The sequence below is a fragment of the Lepidochelys kempii genome, chromosome 6, assembly GCF_965140285.1.
Source record: "Lepidochelys kempii isolate rLepKem1 chromosome 6, rLepKem1.hap1, whole genome shotgun sequence".
Taxonomy (NCBI): Eukaryota; Metazoa; Chordata; order Testudines; family Cheloniidae; genus Lepidochelys; species Lepidochelys kempii.
In genome coordinates, this window is record NC_136385.1 from 72,196,813 (window position 1) to 72,214,905 (window position 18,093).

The 18,093-nt window shown below is 44.6% G+C and overlaps 1 protein-coding gene across 1 annotated transcript in view; it reads left to right on the top strand.

Annotated features, from left to right (window-relative positions):
• The window catches only part of LTK (leukocyte receptor tyrosine kinase), a 167,560-nt gene that overhangs the window by 124,389 nt on the left and 25,078 nt on the right, over positions 1 to 18,093 (top strand). Inside the window, exons 22-24 of the mRNA XM_073348710.1 lie at positions 4,597 to 4,661; positions 6,928 to 7,057; positions 11,523 to 11,620. Of these exons, the coding sequence (XP_073204811.1) occupies positions 4,597 to 4,661; positions 6,928 to 7,057; positions 11,523 to 11,620 (293 nt within the window). The remainder of the gene's footprint in view (positions 1 to 4,596; positions 4,662 to 6,927; positions 7,058 to 11,522; positions 11,621 to 18,093) is intronic.

Consider the following 18,093-nt stretch of genomic DNA (forward strand, 5'->3'; position numbering starts at 1 on the left):
CAATAGCAGCAGATTGCAGATAAACTGTTCTCGTTTGCAGCATGACTTTGTAGTGGCTACACCTGATGGTCTAATGGGGGTGGGAACTGGTATGTTAATGTCAGTGGAATAACTGGGCCCATTGAGTCAAAGGCCTCTGCATGGCAGAACCTGAAGAGGAGAGTCAGTCCCTCAGGCTCTGCTGCCAACGCCAGAGAGAGCTCTCCTACTACATCTAAGAGGAGGCTGTATGAATCTCAGTCACCCATCCATATAAAATATATTAGCTAAAATTAAAACAAGGTGCTAAATCCTCCACTAGTGTCAGTAGCGCAGCTCCACTGAAGTCAGGGAGCTCTGCTGTTTGATACCAGCAGAGAGTTCCACCCAAAAGCTTGAGTGTCTCTTATGGTGTTCGCTGAGAGCCTTTCAGTACAGGAATAGTCACGTAGGCTACAGCTACACTTGGTGCTGGGGGTGTGATTCCCAGCTCGAGGAGACATACTCGTGCTAGCGCTCGTCGAGCTAGCGTGCTAAAACAGAGAGCAGCTGTGGCAGTGCGAGCAGCTAGCCGCGCCATGGAGGTGCCCTCAGATTCCCTTGGTGCGTGTACTCGGGGAGGCCAGCCTGTCCCACAGCTCGCACTGCCACAGCTGCACTCTATTGTTAGCACACTAGCTTGGTCAGAGCTAGCACAGGTATGTCTCCTCGAGCTGGGAATCACCCCCAGCTCCAAGCGTAGATGTACCCATAGACACTGTTCCAGCCATTACGGATACTCTAGGCTTTGTGACTGATACTCCAGACTCCTCTTCCTTTTTAAAAAAGGCTCCAGAGGCAATCCTGGCAATTACAGGCTGGTAAGCCTAACTGCAGTACCAGGCAAACTGATTGAAACTATAGGAAAGAACAGAATTATCAGACACCTAGAAGAACATGACTTTTTGGGGAAGAGTCAACAGGGCTTTTTTAAAGGGAAATCATGCCTCACCAATCTACTAGAATTCTTTGAGGCAGTCCAACAAATGTGGTCAAGGGTGATCCAGTGGATATATGTACTTGGACTTTCAGAAAGCCTTTGACAAGTCCTTCACCCAAGGCTCTTAAGCAAAGTAAGCAGTCATGGGCTCAGAGGGAAGATCCTCTCACAGATCAATAACTGGAAAGACAGGAAACAAAGGGTAGGAATAAATTATCAGTTTTCAGAATGGAGAGGTAAATAGTGGTGTCCCCCAGGAATCTGTACTGGGACCAGTGCTCTTCAACATATTCATAAATGATCCAGAAAAATGGGTAAACTGTGAGGTGGCAAAATTTTCAGATGATACAAAAGTACTCAGGATAGTGAAGTCCAAAACAAGATGGTGAAGAGTTACAAAAGGATCTCACAAAACTGGGTGACCAGGCAACTGGGTGATTGGCCAACAAAATGGCAGATGAAATTCAATGTTGATAAATGCAAAGTAATGCGCATTGGAAAATATAATCCCAACTATCCATATAAAATGATGGGGTCTAAATTAGCTGTTACCATTCAAGAAAGAGCTCTTGGAGTCACTGTAGATAGTTCTCTGAAAACATCTGTTCAGTGTGCAGCAGCAGACAAAAAAAGCTAACAGAATGTTAGGAACCATTAGGAAAGGGATAGATAATAAGACAGAAAATATCAAAATACCACTATATAAATCCATGGTATGCCCACACCTTAAATACTATGTGCAGTTCTGGTTGCCCCATCTCTAAAAAGATACTAGAATTGGAAAAGGCGCAGAGAGGGGCAACAAAAATGATTAAGGGTATGGAACAGCTGCTGTAAGCAGAGAGATTAAAAAGACTGGGATTTTTCAGCTTGAAAAAGAGACGACTAAGAGGGAAGATGATCGAGGTCTATAAAATTATGAATGATGTGGAGAAAGTGAATAAGGAAGTGTTATTTACCCCTTCACATAACACAGGAATCAGGGGTCACTCAATGAAATTAATAGGCCGTAAGTTTAAAACAAACAGAAGGAAGTACTTCTTCACATGATGCACAGTCAACCTGTGGAACTCTTTGCCAGGGGATGTTGTGAAGGTCTAAACTATAATGGGGTTTAAAAAAGAATTAGATAAGTTCATAGAGAATAGGTCCATCAATAGCTATTAGCCAAGATGGTCAGGGATTCAACCCAAGCTCTGGGTGTCCCTAGCCTCTGTTTGCCAAAAGCTGGGAGTGGACAACAGGAGATGGATCACTCAATGATTGCCCATTGTGTTCATTCCCTCTGAAGCACCTGGCATTGGCCACTGTTGGAAGACAGGATACTGGGCTAGATGGCCCATTGGTCTGATCCAGTATGGCTGTTCTGATGTTCGCCCCTTGATAAGTCCCTGTCCTAGGTTCTGGTGCTCTGCCATTCTCATTCAGTAACAGGTACTCCAGCCTGCTAAGGAATTTGGAATGCCCAAGCTAACACACAAGTGACTGGAAGGCAGTGGACACTAGCTAGTGTTCTCGTATATTGGTAAAGTTGCCTACAAAGGTTATGAGCCCTGAACTTCTGAAATTAAATGGTGCTTAGTAGCATTAATTATAGTACCGTAAACTCATGTATCAAAGGGCCATGATCAAGTGTTGTGTTTTAGGGCCTCCCCCCAGTTAGGCTTTGTTACCAAAAAAAGGTTTAAAAATCTAATATTAATCGTGAGACTTTCATGAATCATTTTTTAATGTCAATGAGATTCATTTGTGTCATTTTTGTGTATACGTTCCCCTGCAAGTGGCAAAACCCAACCCTGCAGCACTGAGGGCATGTCTCCACTGCAGCACTTCGCTCAAGTCAGTACACGCAAGTTACTGCACTCCAACCAGCCTAGCTCCAGTGAGCGCGACCACACTTCAAACCAGCACTGGAGTTGCATAGAGTGATTTCACGAGCAGCACAGAGCAATTGGATTAGCAGCCTGATTAGATTGGCAGCTGATGAGTTGTTGTAACTCAAGCTATTGCATCACCACTGAATTACTAGCTCAAGCAGCTGCAACACTGGAGCGTCTATCTCTTCCCCCCCGCCCCATCCCCCCCGGCAGGCCAGCTAGCTTGAGTTTAAGACCTCATTTAATTCGAGCTAGAGGTTTCTGTGTGTGCATGTGAGTTGAATTGGGGTTAACACTCGAGCTAAGTGTGCTGTAAAGACACGGAGGATATGTCTAGGCTGGCAATTAAAAACCCAGCTGAGTCAGGCTAATGGGGCTCAGGCTGCAGGGCTGTTGAATTGCAGTGTAGATGTCCAAGCTCTGGCTGGAGCCCATGCGCTAGGTCCCTGTGAGGTGAGAGGGTCCCAGAGCTCACACTGCAGCCCGAGCCAGAATGTCTACACAGCAACTAAACAGCCCAGCAGTCCCAGCCCAAGTCAGCTTGCATGGGCCAGCTGTGGGTGTCTAACTGAAGTGTAGACATACCCTGAGTAAGTGTGAGAACCCAGAATTGAAACTGCTAAACGCTGCAAGTGAAACGGTCTAGTCTAGCTTCACAGTCCTGAGTGACGTGGAAAAGTAAATAGAGGGAAGAAGTACATTCAAATGTTATTTATTGCTTCCATTTTAATGATTCAGGGCCAGACTGTGGCCAGCTTCTGTGTGAGTGAGCAAGGACTGCTCCCTGTTTGTGTCCTGTCTGCAGCCTTCCCAGGTATTCACATAGCCCCCAGCAAATGAAACTGCTGAGAATCTGCTGTACTTCCTTCTGGAAGATGATATAAAGTCCATATGGTAGATGAGAGAGGGAGTGTTAGTTAAGGTCATATGGGCTGAGTGCACACAAATCACTTCATGGTGCCCAGATTGGGCGATCATCACACAGAAGCTGGGTTCATCATGGTCTGGCTGTATCCATCCGTCCCTTCTTTCACAGAGTTTGTCTTTGACAGAGTGGGAATAGGGAGCTTTAAAGAATACATCAAATAGTAGAACAGGGAGCTTTAAAGAATACATCAATAGTAGAATAGGGAGCTTTAAAGAATACATCAAACATACTCCTTTTGTAAATGGTGCACGCACCAATGTAGTAGATTGAAATAGACCATCCCTTGGGCATTTTGCAAAATGCCGCCCCACCCTCCAAAGCCCACGCTGCAAATGGCATTAGCCATGTTCTCCCTCACAGCCTAGCCTGCAGTCAGTAGCAGACAGCCCATCTCCTCAGTCTGCACACAGATAGCAGCAGCCATACCATCCTCTACAGCGGTGGCCACACCATCCTGCGCAGACCTGCACCTGCAGTTTGTAGCTGTCAATGCCATTAGTACACATTGTTTTAAATGAACTATTCAGACCTGTAGTTCCCTAGCAACTACACTTCTTTGTATAGAATCAGGTGTGATTTTCTCTAGCTACAAAAGCACTGCATGTAGTTAAATGCACACACAAGAATATTCTTCGCGTAGGCCAGTCAGCTCGTGTTTCTTTCCCACCACTTGTGTAGTATATGACCCAGTGAATAGGGGATTGGAAGAGGAAAGAGAGACCCTCATCATAGCTACCACATAATCTTATTGTGTCTTCACTGGCTTTATTATACATCTCTTAAATATCTTCTTTTCTTCTGGGTGCTTCTCCCCTTTCGTTCCCTCTCAACAGACATTGCCAGAAATCTGCTCTGAGCAGGATGAGATGGATTTTCTGATGGAAGCGCTGATAATCAGGTATATTTCTAACCAGAAATATTAACTCACTGACTCAGGAGATTAATAACAGGATGGAGAGACTTTCACATTTAAGTCACTGGTTCCAATGACCACAACCAATCCAGCCCTGATTGATATTAACTACAAATTGCTACAGCCGATGGCTGTTTGGTGACCTATGAGTTAGTGCATCAGCCTAGTTTCTAATGGACATGTGTCCACCTTGTACATGAGACCCTTACTGGTTATCTCAGCAAAGCCGAAAGTAACTTCTCCAGTGGTTGTTTGGGAAATAAGCACTAAATTCTTTTAACAGTGTTATATGTATATTGTACCTTTCATCTCAGGAAATCCCAGGACCATTGGCCATGTCGATCTCACATTCAGCAGTCCTTGTGTAAGGAAACTCCCTTTGATTGAATGGAAAACTGTGTAATATGCGAACTACAGGATTTAGCCCTATAGCCATGCAACCCTACTCAAATTCAGCCACCACTGGGGTGGAGAGCAGCAGTCAGATGGCACGCAACATGCTGCATGCCAAGGAGGGATTTTTCAGCCAAGGACATTGGGGCAAACCCTTCTCTTATTAAAAATGCTATGGGGTGTTTAGGGACAGCCCTGGACCTGCCTCTTTCATGGATGGCTGCACAAGGAGACAACGCATGAAGCTTCCCCTTTGTGCCCTTCAAGCAGTAGCCAACTACAGCTGTAGCTCCTGTGCTCCCCTAACCACAGGGACTTCTCCCTCCTAATGCCTTCTGCAGGACTAGTCACCCCAAAGGCCCCATGTCTCCGCACCGGGCAGCGGAGTGGGGCACTCTGAACCCTCTTGAGGGGTGAAGTCCTGAATAGGGAACCGGTGTAGTGCAGCTTCTCACCTCCCTCAGTGCAGGCCAATGCTACTCAGGCACAATCTGTCTTTTGATGTCTGTGCAGAATAGACCAGACAATAATTTATATGGCCGGATCTCAAAGGCCTTCTCATGAGCTAGGTGGTGTATAATTTATCTGCCTAGGAAAGCTAGAGGGCTGAGTTATCCCCGTAATTCCATGCATTCTAGGTATTTCAAACCTGGGGTTTATGCAACTAAATCAAGCTCACAAAGAAAGTTTGAAAAGAGGGAGATGATCTGGAAGAACTTCCCTAATCTCTTTCAGAGCACATAGCTGCTTTACTGGGGAGGTGGCTCTCAGTTACCGTGGCATTGCACAGATCTTGCCTGGCAAAGCACTCACCAGAAAAATCCAGAAAGAGCCATACCTATTATAATTTCTTGCAAGCTTTTAGACAAAATAAAGTGTCTGAAAGCCATCGTGAAATGTATTGCTGGGGGTTATTTATTTTTATTGCTCTTTGAATGTTTGGAATAAAATCATTCCTGTACGTGTTTGTATGTGGATGACTTCATCTCACAGCATGCAGCTGGGAATGATCTATTAACATCAGTGCATCTCCTGCAGACTGTTGGAGTTCTGACTGGCAAGGCAAGAGGCAGCAGTGCTGACACATGATTTTTAAAAGCAACCCACTGGATCATTTCATAATGTTTTGATTTATTTAGTAGGGTCTTCCCTCGCTGTCCCTCCACTCCACCAAAGTCCTCAGTTCATATCTAACCCAGGTTGGTAGTGATCAAAAGTCACAGCCTTCTGATGATAGTTCGGCAGCCTATGTTAAATGAGTTGATAGTCTCCAGCCAGTTCCTTGGGGACAGAAAAATTACAAAACCAGTTGCTACAATTGGCACTATCTGGTCCTGTTTCTGGCATACTGGACACTGAACTGAGACCCCCAACTACACAGAAATTTATTTAACAAACAATGAAAAAAATGAAATCCCCACATGATAGCATTTCATTTCAAATAGCTGTAATATTCTGGATTTAAAAGCTATAAGATATCACATTTCCTTTCTCCCATGACCCCTGTCACAGTTAAATCCATTAATCTTCTCTGCATTAGAGAACCATGGCGGGCGGCGTGTGTGGAGAGAAGGTGCTGTTGTATTTGGTAGCTTTTGCCACTTTTCTCCCACTTTCTGAAGAAGTTGGATTAAGGCAAGGCTAAGCAGAATCTCTTTGGGTTCCTTGTAAGTGGAGCTGGGCTGAGGGCACCATGCTTTGATTTAGCTGAGGTCTAGATTTTCTTTGACAGTGTGTTTCAGAACCAGGTTCTATTTAATCTGCTTCACCAAAGTTCAGGGGGAGTTGGGTAAGAGGTTTTATCCCTTCTCTGATTTTGTCTCCTCCTTTCCATGTCGCTGTGGTGGTCGATTCGCAGTAAGTTCTGTCACCAGAACATTGTGCGGTGCATTGGCGTGAGCCTTCAGACACTGCCTCGCTTCATTCTGCTGGAGCTCATGGCCGGTGGAGACATGAAGAGCTTCCTTCGGCAGAATCGACCCCGGGTGGTGAGACCATCTTTCCCTTTCCACTTGTGTCTGTTTTCATTACAGGATTTTAATAGGGCTGACCTCTTGATTCCCAATTTCTACAAACCTCTAGACATTTCCCCCCTTCCCTTGACTTGAGCAGATGCCAATAACAGAAAATGATTCTTGATCACATATTTCAAAGACTCCCGTTTATTAGCAATCAAGGAGGATACAAAGTAAAGGATGTTTTCCTGTCGCCTCCCCTGTTCTCCGCCAGGGTCAGCAGGACAACAGCACTTGAGAACGTTCCCTCAGCCTCCGTCATACTGCTGTGTCAAGTGAAAAGCTGAAATTACAGCAAGGACATTGACATCACTGCATTGACTTCAATGGAGCTATGTCAGTTTACACCAGCTGAGGACCTGGCCCTACATGTTCCATTAGTGCTGAATGAAATAGCAAATAAATGCAAATAAATAACAACCTGGAATTAGCCTTGGGTTTTCTGCTTGTGGGTTGTTCATGAATCAGTGCTGATTTCCACCAGTGTATTTGTTATGGGCAAAAGGCTCCATGAATAATTTGGAGGAGCAGTTTTCATTGTATTGGCTGTTCACAAACTGCTAATTTCAGCTATTTGCTATTGGTTATTCAGAGTGTGTCACTGGTAATGTAACTTGTATGATATTCCTTCTGCTCCGTGCGTGGATAAGTGAAACTTTCTAAACAGGAGAATAAGGCCTACTCTACAACCATTGTTTGTACCGGTGTAGCTATATCAGTTAGCTACAACGCACAGTGTGGACACAGTTATAGCAACATAAAGGTGTCGTACACAGGTGTATTAGCGACAAGGTGGGTTTGGTAATATCTTTTATTGGACCAACTTCTGTTGGTGAGAGAGAGAAGCTTTCAAAATACACAGAACTCTTCTTCAGGTCAGCTCAAAAGCTTCTCTCTCTCACCAACAGAAGTTGGTCCAATAAAATATATTACCTCAGACAGCTTGTCTCTCTAATATTGTGGGCCCAACACAGCTACAATTAAACTGTACCTGTATTATGCAGTGTATTCCCCTTCTCATACTAGAATAAATTATACTGGTATAAGTACTTTCAACCACCTCCACACCAAGGAGGTTGTAGGGCTTTAACTACATCAGTATAGTGAAAGTAGTACTATACAACTTTTGTGAGGAGACAAGGCCTATGGAACGATGAATAGTGACTAAACAGCGAAGAGCTAATGTTCTCATTTGCACACAGTGAATACGAGTAATAGTGTGAAGAACAGTCTTTCCCTAAACATTTGTGAGAAAACAAACCTGCTATCAAGAATGTTTGCTAGTAACAAACAAAAAGGGGCAAGAATTTAGTTGAACCAAAACAGCCCTTCCAAATTCAAAGGAATGTTCCTGGAAAAATTCAGCCAGCTCTAGATCTTGCCATGGGTTTGTTTAGCCACAGTAAAAATGAAACTCCATCTGCCTCCTGACAAAGGTATCCCAAAACATGCTGATCTCTGCCTGCCTGTCTCTTATTTACTCCCTCGCTTTCACCTTTATAAGACATTTGTTTATAACTCTAACCTTCAATGGCAAATATGCAAGTGTTCTGTACAATAAAGACACGACCCATCTAGCTGATTAAACACCAGCTGCCAACAGCTGGAGTACTAATTAAATGGTTCCAGGCTGTGAAATGAACAAGGTAACAGCATCCAGAAACAACAGGAGAAAAAAGAGCAATTTGCCTTGACATCTCCCTGAGCTTCACTGTGCTTGGTAGTAATTTCTCGCTACCTCTCCCCAGAGCACTGGAAAGCACTTGTCATAACAACTTTCCTGGAGACACACCAAGGAACTTTCCCTGCAGGGGAAGATATGATTGCCAGAGAATAAGTGGGTGTCACAAGTGAGTGTGTGTGTGTCGGGGGGAGGGGGGTGAGTTTTGGCCCAGTCTAAATAAAATGGCCAAAGGTGTGAAGTGTGAACTGCTGCTGTGGCAAGCGGTGTGAAAATAAGCACAAAGGAGCATTAAAAAGTGGGAGAAGGGGACTTCTAAAGAATGACTCTGGGATGCTAATGGGTCACATAGCAAAAATTTGTGAGGTATTTTAAAAACCACATCCGTCTGGGATATTTTGAAAGGACAGAGAGAGGGAGCGCATGTGAGAGAGCAAAGATGGGAGACTGCAGTACTCTGTGCCAGCACCAAACCCTAATGACTTCCAGACCTGTAACATCCCTTGTGATGGGGAAGAGGTAGGACTCAGGAATAATAAACACAAAGGGGTCTCTTTACATGGGATCCTGTGCACACAGATGCTGAAGCTCTCCCAGGCTCTCTAAGTGCACAGACTGATGAAAACACCTTGGGGTTGTCTAAGCAAGCACACAATGGTTTGCTGAATACACTGTAGCCCTAATGCAGATTTTTTTAGCCCAGAGGAATCCACACTCCCAGCACTATGGGAGTTAAGCTGTGCTCTTCTCAGTGAGTCCCACTGTGATGCGGTGTCTACCCCACACAAGGCTCAAGCTGGTCAGGTGGGCCTATTAACCGCCTAGGCTGTACCTAGGAGGAGTAGCTAAGGAACAAGAACTAATTAGAGATGAGGCTTAGCTGGAGAGGAACGGGAGGGGCCTGCATAAAGCCCCGTAGTGGAGAAAAGGGGGCAGGGGGAGTTGCAGAGAGAGGCTGCAGTCAGTGTTAGGGTGAGAGAAGGGCAAGGTAGGAAGTAGGCCAGGGACACAGCAGTAAGGTTTGGGACTGTGCAGACCTTGACTGCTTGTTGTAGGGAACCCAATGTAGAGGGGGGGCCTGGATTTCCCTACCAGCCACTGGACAGTGATGCTGTTAAGGTGTAGTGAGAGGAAGGACTGCCTGGGACAGTGGGTCCCAAGAAACCTTGATACCTTTGAAAGGGAGGACTACAGTGACCTGGCTAGAGGGCCAAGCCATGAAGTGGGAGCAGCTGAGTCCCAAGCGAGTGAGACAGGAAGAGTGATAGAGTGAGCAATGTTAGGGGACCCAGAGGTATGGGGGGTGACTGAGGAGCCCACCCTCCTTGGTATGTGGGTAGTGGAAGAAGGTCCCTGCCCATGGGGACTGAATGACTCCCAGAGAAAAGAGGCACTTCAGTCTGCTTGAGAGGTTTGAAGTAAGGGCAGCATTATGGGAAGCTGCCAGTAATCTTTCAAGTTTGGTGCTGCTTCGGCAAAGGCTGCTGAAGGGTTGTACGTTAGTTAGGGGTAGTTAAAGATGATGTGGCACAAAAGGGTTTAAAGTCAAAAGCAGAGTTAACAGACTACCTTTAGAGACTGGATCTGGGACTTGGTCCTGGGGGAGTGGAGAGAAAGAAGGGAAAAAAAAGTTTCAAAGTGCAACCTGCCTTTCCACAGTCTTTTGTTTTTCTGAAGTTTTAATGGAGGGTACTTTGGATACTTATGTGAGATGTCAAGAAGGAAGTTTTTGTTTAAAGATAAAACCCAGTTATATAAATGTAACTGTATGTGCAACTCTGTGTAGTCACATTGGATGGAAGCTTGGTAATTAAATTTTCCAACGGGGTGGTGGTGGGCATTCGGGTGAGGGAAATGAGAACAGGGAATGGGGGTAAGAAAATTGGAATCATGTTTTGCAAAAAGGGGAAATGAGACCAGGGAATGGGGCTGGGGAAATTGGAATCATGTTTTGCAAAAAGGGGAAATTGGAATCATGTTTGGCTAAGGGCAGGAATGGGAACAGGGACACAGGTGTAAGGCTCTGTGGTGTCAGAGCTGGGAAGGAGGATACTAAGGAAGGAAACTGGAATCATGCTTGCTGGAAGTTCACCCCAATAAACATCGAATTGTTTGCACCTTTGGACTTCGGGTATTGTTGCTCTCTGTTCGTGCGAGAAGGATCAGGGAAGTAAGTGGGTGAAGGAATAAGCCCCCTAACAAGCAACCACAGGAGGGATATTGGACTGGTAGAGCTAATCCCCAGATGTGGCCAGAAGGAGGTGCTCTGGTGGTGACTAGTGACACCGTGCTAACCTCACCAATTTTTGCTGTGTAACCTATTAGCATCCCCAGAGTAATTCTTTAGAAGCCCACGTCTCCCTTCTCCCACTTTTTAAAGCTCCTTTGTGCTTATTTTCACACTGCTCGCCACAGCGGGCAGTTTTCGCTTCACACCTTTGATACAAGTGTTGGCTATTTTATTTAGACTGGGCCAAAACTCCCCCCACCCCACACACACACTCTCAGGGGGAATCTAATAGACTCACTTCCTGTGTCTGGCAAACGTTAACCTTAAATAGAAACCTTTTCTCTCCTTTGACCCACCTCCCTTCCTCTTCATTCCTGTCTTTTTATTTCCTTCCCCCCACCCCCGCCTTCTGTATATCTCTCTCTTTCCCTTCCTATCTCTCCAACTATTCTATTTTTCCTATACTCTCTCCCACACCTCACCACGTTTCTCCTCTTCTCACTTGGATGCATCTCTCTCTTATCCAGAATCAGCCATCCACTCTGATAATGCAGGACCTGCTGAACATAGCCTGGGACATTGCTTGTGGCTGCAAATATCTGGAGGAGAACCACTTCATCCACAGGTGAGATGGGGCAGTCCGGCCCAGTGTGAAGGTTGCTTTAACTCCACTGGGCTTGTACAAAGTCTATGGTTTTCCCTTTGCAAGGGAATATGCATACATGTTTTTCAGTTTGGATCCATGTGGCTTTACGCTCCCCAAGATAGACTGAGTCTCAAGATCTCAAGGAGAAGCTCAATTGAACCCATAGGGTTTCGACAGGTTTCACTGCAAAAAACATGTGGGAACAGGAATTTCCTATGTTTCTGAAGCAAAAACCGTAAGCAGGTTGAAATTGGTCCTATTTGACTTGAAAAGTGGTCTGAAGTTAGAGCTTGGTCTGAAGCCAAAAGCAGGCAGGTCTCCTTGTATAGCCCTAGGTAACCATTAAGATAAACTATTGTGGTGCCTTCACAAGTGACTACCTAAGTGACCGGTCAATCAAGAATATAACTCATGATTAGGAAGGTTTGCGGACGTTAGCTAATCCCCGAACACAACACAACTAATGATGCCACTTTAATAGCAAATATTATAGAGGTTTCCATGTTGTGACAAAATGGTGTGAACCCTGCTGCTTTGCATACAGTGCTAAAGCATAACATTATGGATAAAGATTTTCAGAGGCAAAAATGGGAGTCAGGTACCCAAATCCTATGGACTTTCAGTGGGAATTAGGCTCCTTGTTGTACTTCTAAAAATCTCCCCCTTGACTGTGTACACTTCCAGCAGTTCAGCTACAGCAGTGGTCTCCAAAGTGGGGTGCGCAAGACCACCCATTGGGGGGCACGGCAGGAGGAGCGCTGCTGGAGGAAAAGGGTGGCACGGCAGGAGGAGTGTCACCGAAGGGCAGCCGGAGGAGCACCGCCCTAAGATTGGCCGGAATCCTGCCCCTTTCAGAGTGCCGCCCCAGGCACGTGCTTCCTACGCTGGTGCCTGGAGCCGGCCCTGCGAGATATCCTGAGGGGAGAGTGGGAGTTCCACAATGCGGAGGGGTTGACAGTGGCGCTCTCACTCGTTCGTTCGCTCGCTTTCAGCGTATTGCAGTTTATGTGTGCCCGGTTAAGTGGATTTATGGATTGTATTATCTAGTTTTAACTAAACTAACCCTCACAAAATGGACAAGTGGCTTAAAAAGATTCCTGCAAAGAAACCGCGGATTGAAGATACTAATAATGCGAGCACAAGTGAACAACAAGAAAACGGCAGAGCTGACCGTTCTCCTACTCCTAGTACGAGCTCTTCGTCAGCCACATTACGAGGTAAAAACAATGACATCTAATCAGATTTGACAAGAAGTCGGCCAAAAAAATTCGAAATTATCAAGGAGACTATTTGAAATATGGATTTACATCCACTATCGTTAACGATGAACCTCGCCCTAAGTGTATATTGTGCCTTGAGATATTAGCTAATGATAGTATGAAGCCATCACGATTAGCAAGACATTTAAAAACTAAGCATCCAGAACGTGAAGACAAACCTCTACAATTTTTTCAGTGATGTTTAAAGTTCACCGGGGGAAGGAGACCAAAGCCCTGAGGTAAGTGGGGAAATGGGTTACCGGGAGGAAGCACGAGCAGGAGCGCGTGAGAGGGGAGGGCTCCTGCCTCATACTGAGAAAGACAGGCGATCAGCGGGTTATCTCAAGTGCCTATACACAAATGCACGAAGCCTGGGAAACAAGCAGGGAGAACTGGAAGTCCTGGCAAAGTCAAGGAATTTTGATGTGATTGGAATAACAGAGACTTGGTGGGATAACTCACATGACTGGAGTACTATCATGGATGCATATAAGCTGTTCAGGAAGGACAGGCAGGGCAGAAAAGGTGGGGGAGTTGCACTGTATGTAAGAGATCAGTATGACTGCTCAGAGCTCAAGTATGAAACTGCAGAAAGACCTGAGAGTCTCTGGTTTAAGTTTAGAAGCCTGAGCAACAAGGGTGATGTTGCGGTGGGAGTCTACTATAGACCACCAGACCAGGGGGATGAGGTGGACGAGGCTTTCTTCCGGAAACTCGCAGAAGTTACTAGATCACACGCCCTGGTTCTCATGGGAGACTTCAATCACCCTGATATCTGCTGGGAGAGCAATACAGCAGTGCACAGACAATCCAGAAAGTTTTTGGAAAATGTAGGGGACAATTTCCTGGTGCAAGTGCTGGAGGAACCAACTAGGGGCAGAGCTCTTCTTGACCTGCTGCTCACAAACCAGCAAGAATTAGTAAGGGAAGCTAAAGTGGATGGGAACCTGGGAGGCAGTGACCATGAGATGGTCGAGTTCAGGATCCTGACACAAGGAAGAAAGGAAAGCAGTAGAATATGGACCCTGGACTTCAGAAAAGCAGACTTTGACTCCCTCAGGGAACTGATGGGCAGGATCCCCTGGGAGAATAACATGAGGGGGAAAGGAGTCCAGGAGAGCTGGCTGTTTTTCAAGGAATCCCTATTGAGGTTACAGGGACAAACCATCCCGATGTGTAGAAAGAATAGTAAATATGGCAGGCGACCAGCTTGGCTTAACAGTGAAATCCTTGCTGATCTTAAATACAAAAAAGAAGCTTACAAGAAGTGGAAGATTGGACAGATGACCAGGGAAGAGTATAAAAATATTGCTCGGGCATGCAGGAGTGAAATCAGGAAGGCCAAATCACACCTGGAGTTGCAGCTAGCAAGAGATGTTAAGAGTAACAAGAAGGATTTCTTCAGGTATGTTAGCAACAAGAAGAAAGTCAAGGAAAGTGTGGGCCCCTTACTGAATGAGGGAGGTAACCTAGTGACAGAGGATGTGGAAAAAGCTAATGTACTCAATGCTTTTTTTGCCTCTGTCTTCACGAACAAGGTCAGCTCCTAGACTACTGCACTGGGCAGCACAGCATGGGGAGAAGGTGACCAGCCCTCTGTGGAGAAAGATGTGGTTCGGGACTATTTAGAAAAGCTGGATGTGCACAAGTCCATGGGGCCGGATGCGTTGCATCCGAGAGTGCTAAAGGAGTTGGAGGATGTGATTGCAGAGCCATTGGCCATTATCTTTGAAAACTCATGGCGATCAGGAGAAGTCCCGGATGACTGGAAAAAGGCTAATGTAGTACCCATCTTTAAAAAAGGGAAGAGGGAGGATCCTGGGAACTACAGGCCAGTCAGCCTCACCTCAGTCCCTGGAAAAATCATGGAGCAGGTCCTCAAGGAATCAATTCTGAAGCACTTTAGAGGAGAGGAAAGTGATCAGGAACAGTCAGCAAGGATTCACCAAGGGCAAGTCATGCCTGACTAATCTAATTGCCTTCTATGACGAGATAATGGGCTCTGTGGATGAAGGGAAAGCAGTGGACGTGGTGTTCCTTGACTTTAGCAAAGCTTTTGACACTGTCTCCCACAGTATTCTTGCCAGCAAGTTAAAGAAGTATGGGCTGGATAAATGGACTATAAGGTGGATAGAAAGCTGGCTAGATTGTCGGGCTCAACGGGTAGTGATCAATGGCTCCATGTCTAGTTGGCAGCCAGTGTCAAGTGGAGTGCCCCAAGGGTCAGTCCTGGGGCCGATTTTGTTCAATATCTTCATAAATGATCTGGAAGATGGTGTGGATTGCACCCTCAGCAAGTTTGCAGATGACACTAAACTGGGAGGAGAGGTAGATATGCTGGAAGGTAGGGATAGGATACAGAGGGACCTAGACAAATTAGAGGATTGGGCCAACAGAAATCTGATGAGGTTCAACAAGGACAAGTGCAGAGTCCTGCACTTAGGACGGAAGAATCCAATGCACCGCTACAGACCAGGGACCGAATGGCTAGGCAGCAGTTCTGCAGAAAAGGACCTAGGGGTTACAGTGGACGAGAAGCTGAATATGAGTCAACAGTGTGCCGTTGTTGCCAAGAAGGTCAATGGTATTTTGGGATGTATAAGTAGGGGCATTGCCAGCAGATCAAGGGACATGATCGTTCCCCTCTATTCGACACTGGTGAGGCCTCATCTGGAGTACTGTGTCCAGTTTTGGGCCCCACACTACAAGAAGGATGTGGAAAAATTGGAAAACGTCCAGCGGAGGGCAACAAAAATGATTTAGGGGACTGGAACACATGACTTATGAGGAGAGGCTGAGGGAACTGGGGATGTTTAGTCTACGGAAGAGAAGAATGAGGGGGGATTTGATAGCTGCTTTCAACTACCTGAAAGGGGGTTCCAAAGAGGATGGCTCTAGACTGTTCTCAGTGGTAGCAGATGACAGAACAAGGAGTAATGGTCTCAAGTTGCAGTGTGGGAGATTTAGGTTGGATATTAGGAAAAACTTTTTCACTAGGAGGGCGGTGAAACACTGGAATGCGTTACCTAGGGAAGTGGTGGAATCTCCTACCTTAGAAGTTTTTAAGGTCAGGCTTGACAAAGCCCTGGCTGGGATGATTTAATTGGGGATCGGTCCTGCTTTGAGCAGGGGATTGGACTAGATGACCTCCTGAGGTCCCTTCCAACCCTGATATTCTATGATTCTAAGTCATGCGATACTTAATCCAGTACTTTACAAATTTTCACTAAACTTGATGATAAATGTTTAGAAGCCTCTTTTGAGGTTTCTTACTTAATAGTGAAAGACAAAAAGCCACATACCATTGGGGAAACACTTGTTCTTCCTGCCACGGTAAAAATGGATGAAATAGTACACGGAAAACAATAAAGCGACAAACTAAAATCCTAACTAAAAAGTATTTGTCAGCAAATACTGTTGGAAGACCCATAGAAAACATTGCTGAAGATTTGAAGAAACAAGTATTAGAACAAATTACGCAGCGTGGGAGGTTTGCTACACAGGTGGATGAAAGTACAGATGTTTCTAACATGTCTCAGCTTATGGTATTTGCTAGATTCTGTTTCAATAATGAAGTACACGAAAAACTACTTTTTTGTGAGCCACTAAAGGAAAGATGTACCAGAAAATATATATTCTCAACAGTAAATGACTTCTTTAATAAAAACAACGTTTTATGGAAAAACTGTGTAAGTGTAACCACTGATGGAGTGGCTACTTTGACTGGAATAAAGAAAGCACCACATGTGAAATTCATTCACTGTACCATGCATAGGCAAGCTATTGCAGCAAAGAAGTTTGGAGCCAGAAGTGCACAAACTGCTACAGGATGTCATTGATGTGGTTAATTTTATAAAAACAAGACCTTTAAATAGTAGAATCTTTACAATACTTTGTAATGAGATGGGGAGTGACCATGAAAATATTTTGTACCACACAGAGGTTCGCTGGTTATCTCGTGGCAAAGTGCTTAAGAGTTGTCGAACTAAAAGATGAGTTACTCATTTTTCTTTTACAAAAAGACAAGTGTTCCAAATTTGCTGACCTTTTCTGTGATGACAGGTGGCTGTCAGTAGTATGCTACCTAGCAGATATGTTCAAAAAAATAAACGCACTTAATCTGTCCCTTCAAGGTAAAGGTGACGTTTTAACAATGAGTGAGAAAGTTACTGCTTTTCAAAAGAAACTCATGCTATGGAGAGAGCATTTTGAAAACGGATGTTTGGAAATGTTCCATGGTTATGTGATTTTGTTGCTGAAAATTATGTAAGTGTGTCACCTATAAAAACTCTCATATCTGCACACTTAAAAAACTTGGAAACAGAATTTTCTAACCGGTTTAAAAATCTTCCAAATGAAGAGTTTCAGTGGGTTTTGAACCCATTTGTTAAAAATATAAAAATGCAACACCTTCCGATTAGTTTGCAAGAAAAACTGATTGACATCAGGGAAGATGGAAATTTACTAGCCGAATTTCAACAAAAACCGTTGCATACTTGGTGGACGGGACTGAAAAATGAGTATCGTGATTTAGTAAGCTCAGCCAACGATGCACTTCTTCCATTTGGCTCTACGTAGCTTTGTGAGGCATCTTTTTCAGCTATGACAGCCATTAAAACCAAGGTGCGAAATAAACTGAACTAACCAGACCTTCGAATCGCTGCATCACAAAGTGTTAAACCAAGATTTTCAAAAATAATGAAGCATATTCAATCACATTGCTCTCACTAAAAATATTAATAATAATAATTTTTTTAGTGAGAGCAAAAAATATTGTTTTTCATCTTTATCTCATCCTTTTTTAATGTCTATTTTTTGTGTGTTTTATAATGTACATAATATATTAGTACAGTAGTACATGTATATAATTTATACATAAATAAATATACATATATTGGGGGGGTGCTCAAAAAAATTTTTACTGATGGGGTGCTTGATCAAAAAGGTTTGGAGACCACTGATCTACAGGATATCTATTGCATACGCACTTGAGGTTCTTCCTGCTTTCCACTAGATGGTAGCATTACCCTACCCAAATGTGCATGAGGCTAAGGAGTAGTTTATTTCTCTCTCTTCTGACCTCGCTGTAATTGACTTGTTGATTGTTTTAGAGTAGCATCAGCATAGAATAACCTTTGATGTTTGATCCATTGACTAGGGAAGCAGAGAGCAGGTGGACTCAGAGTAAAGCAA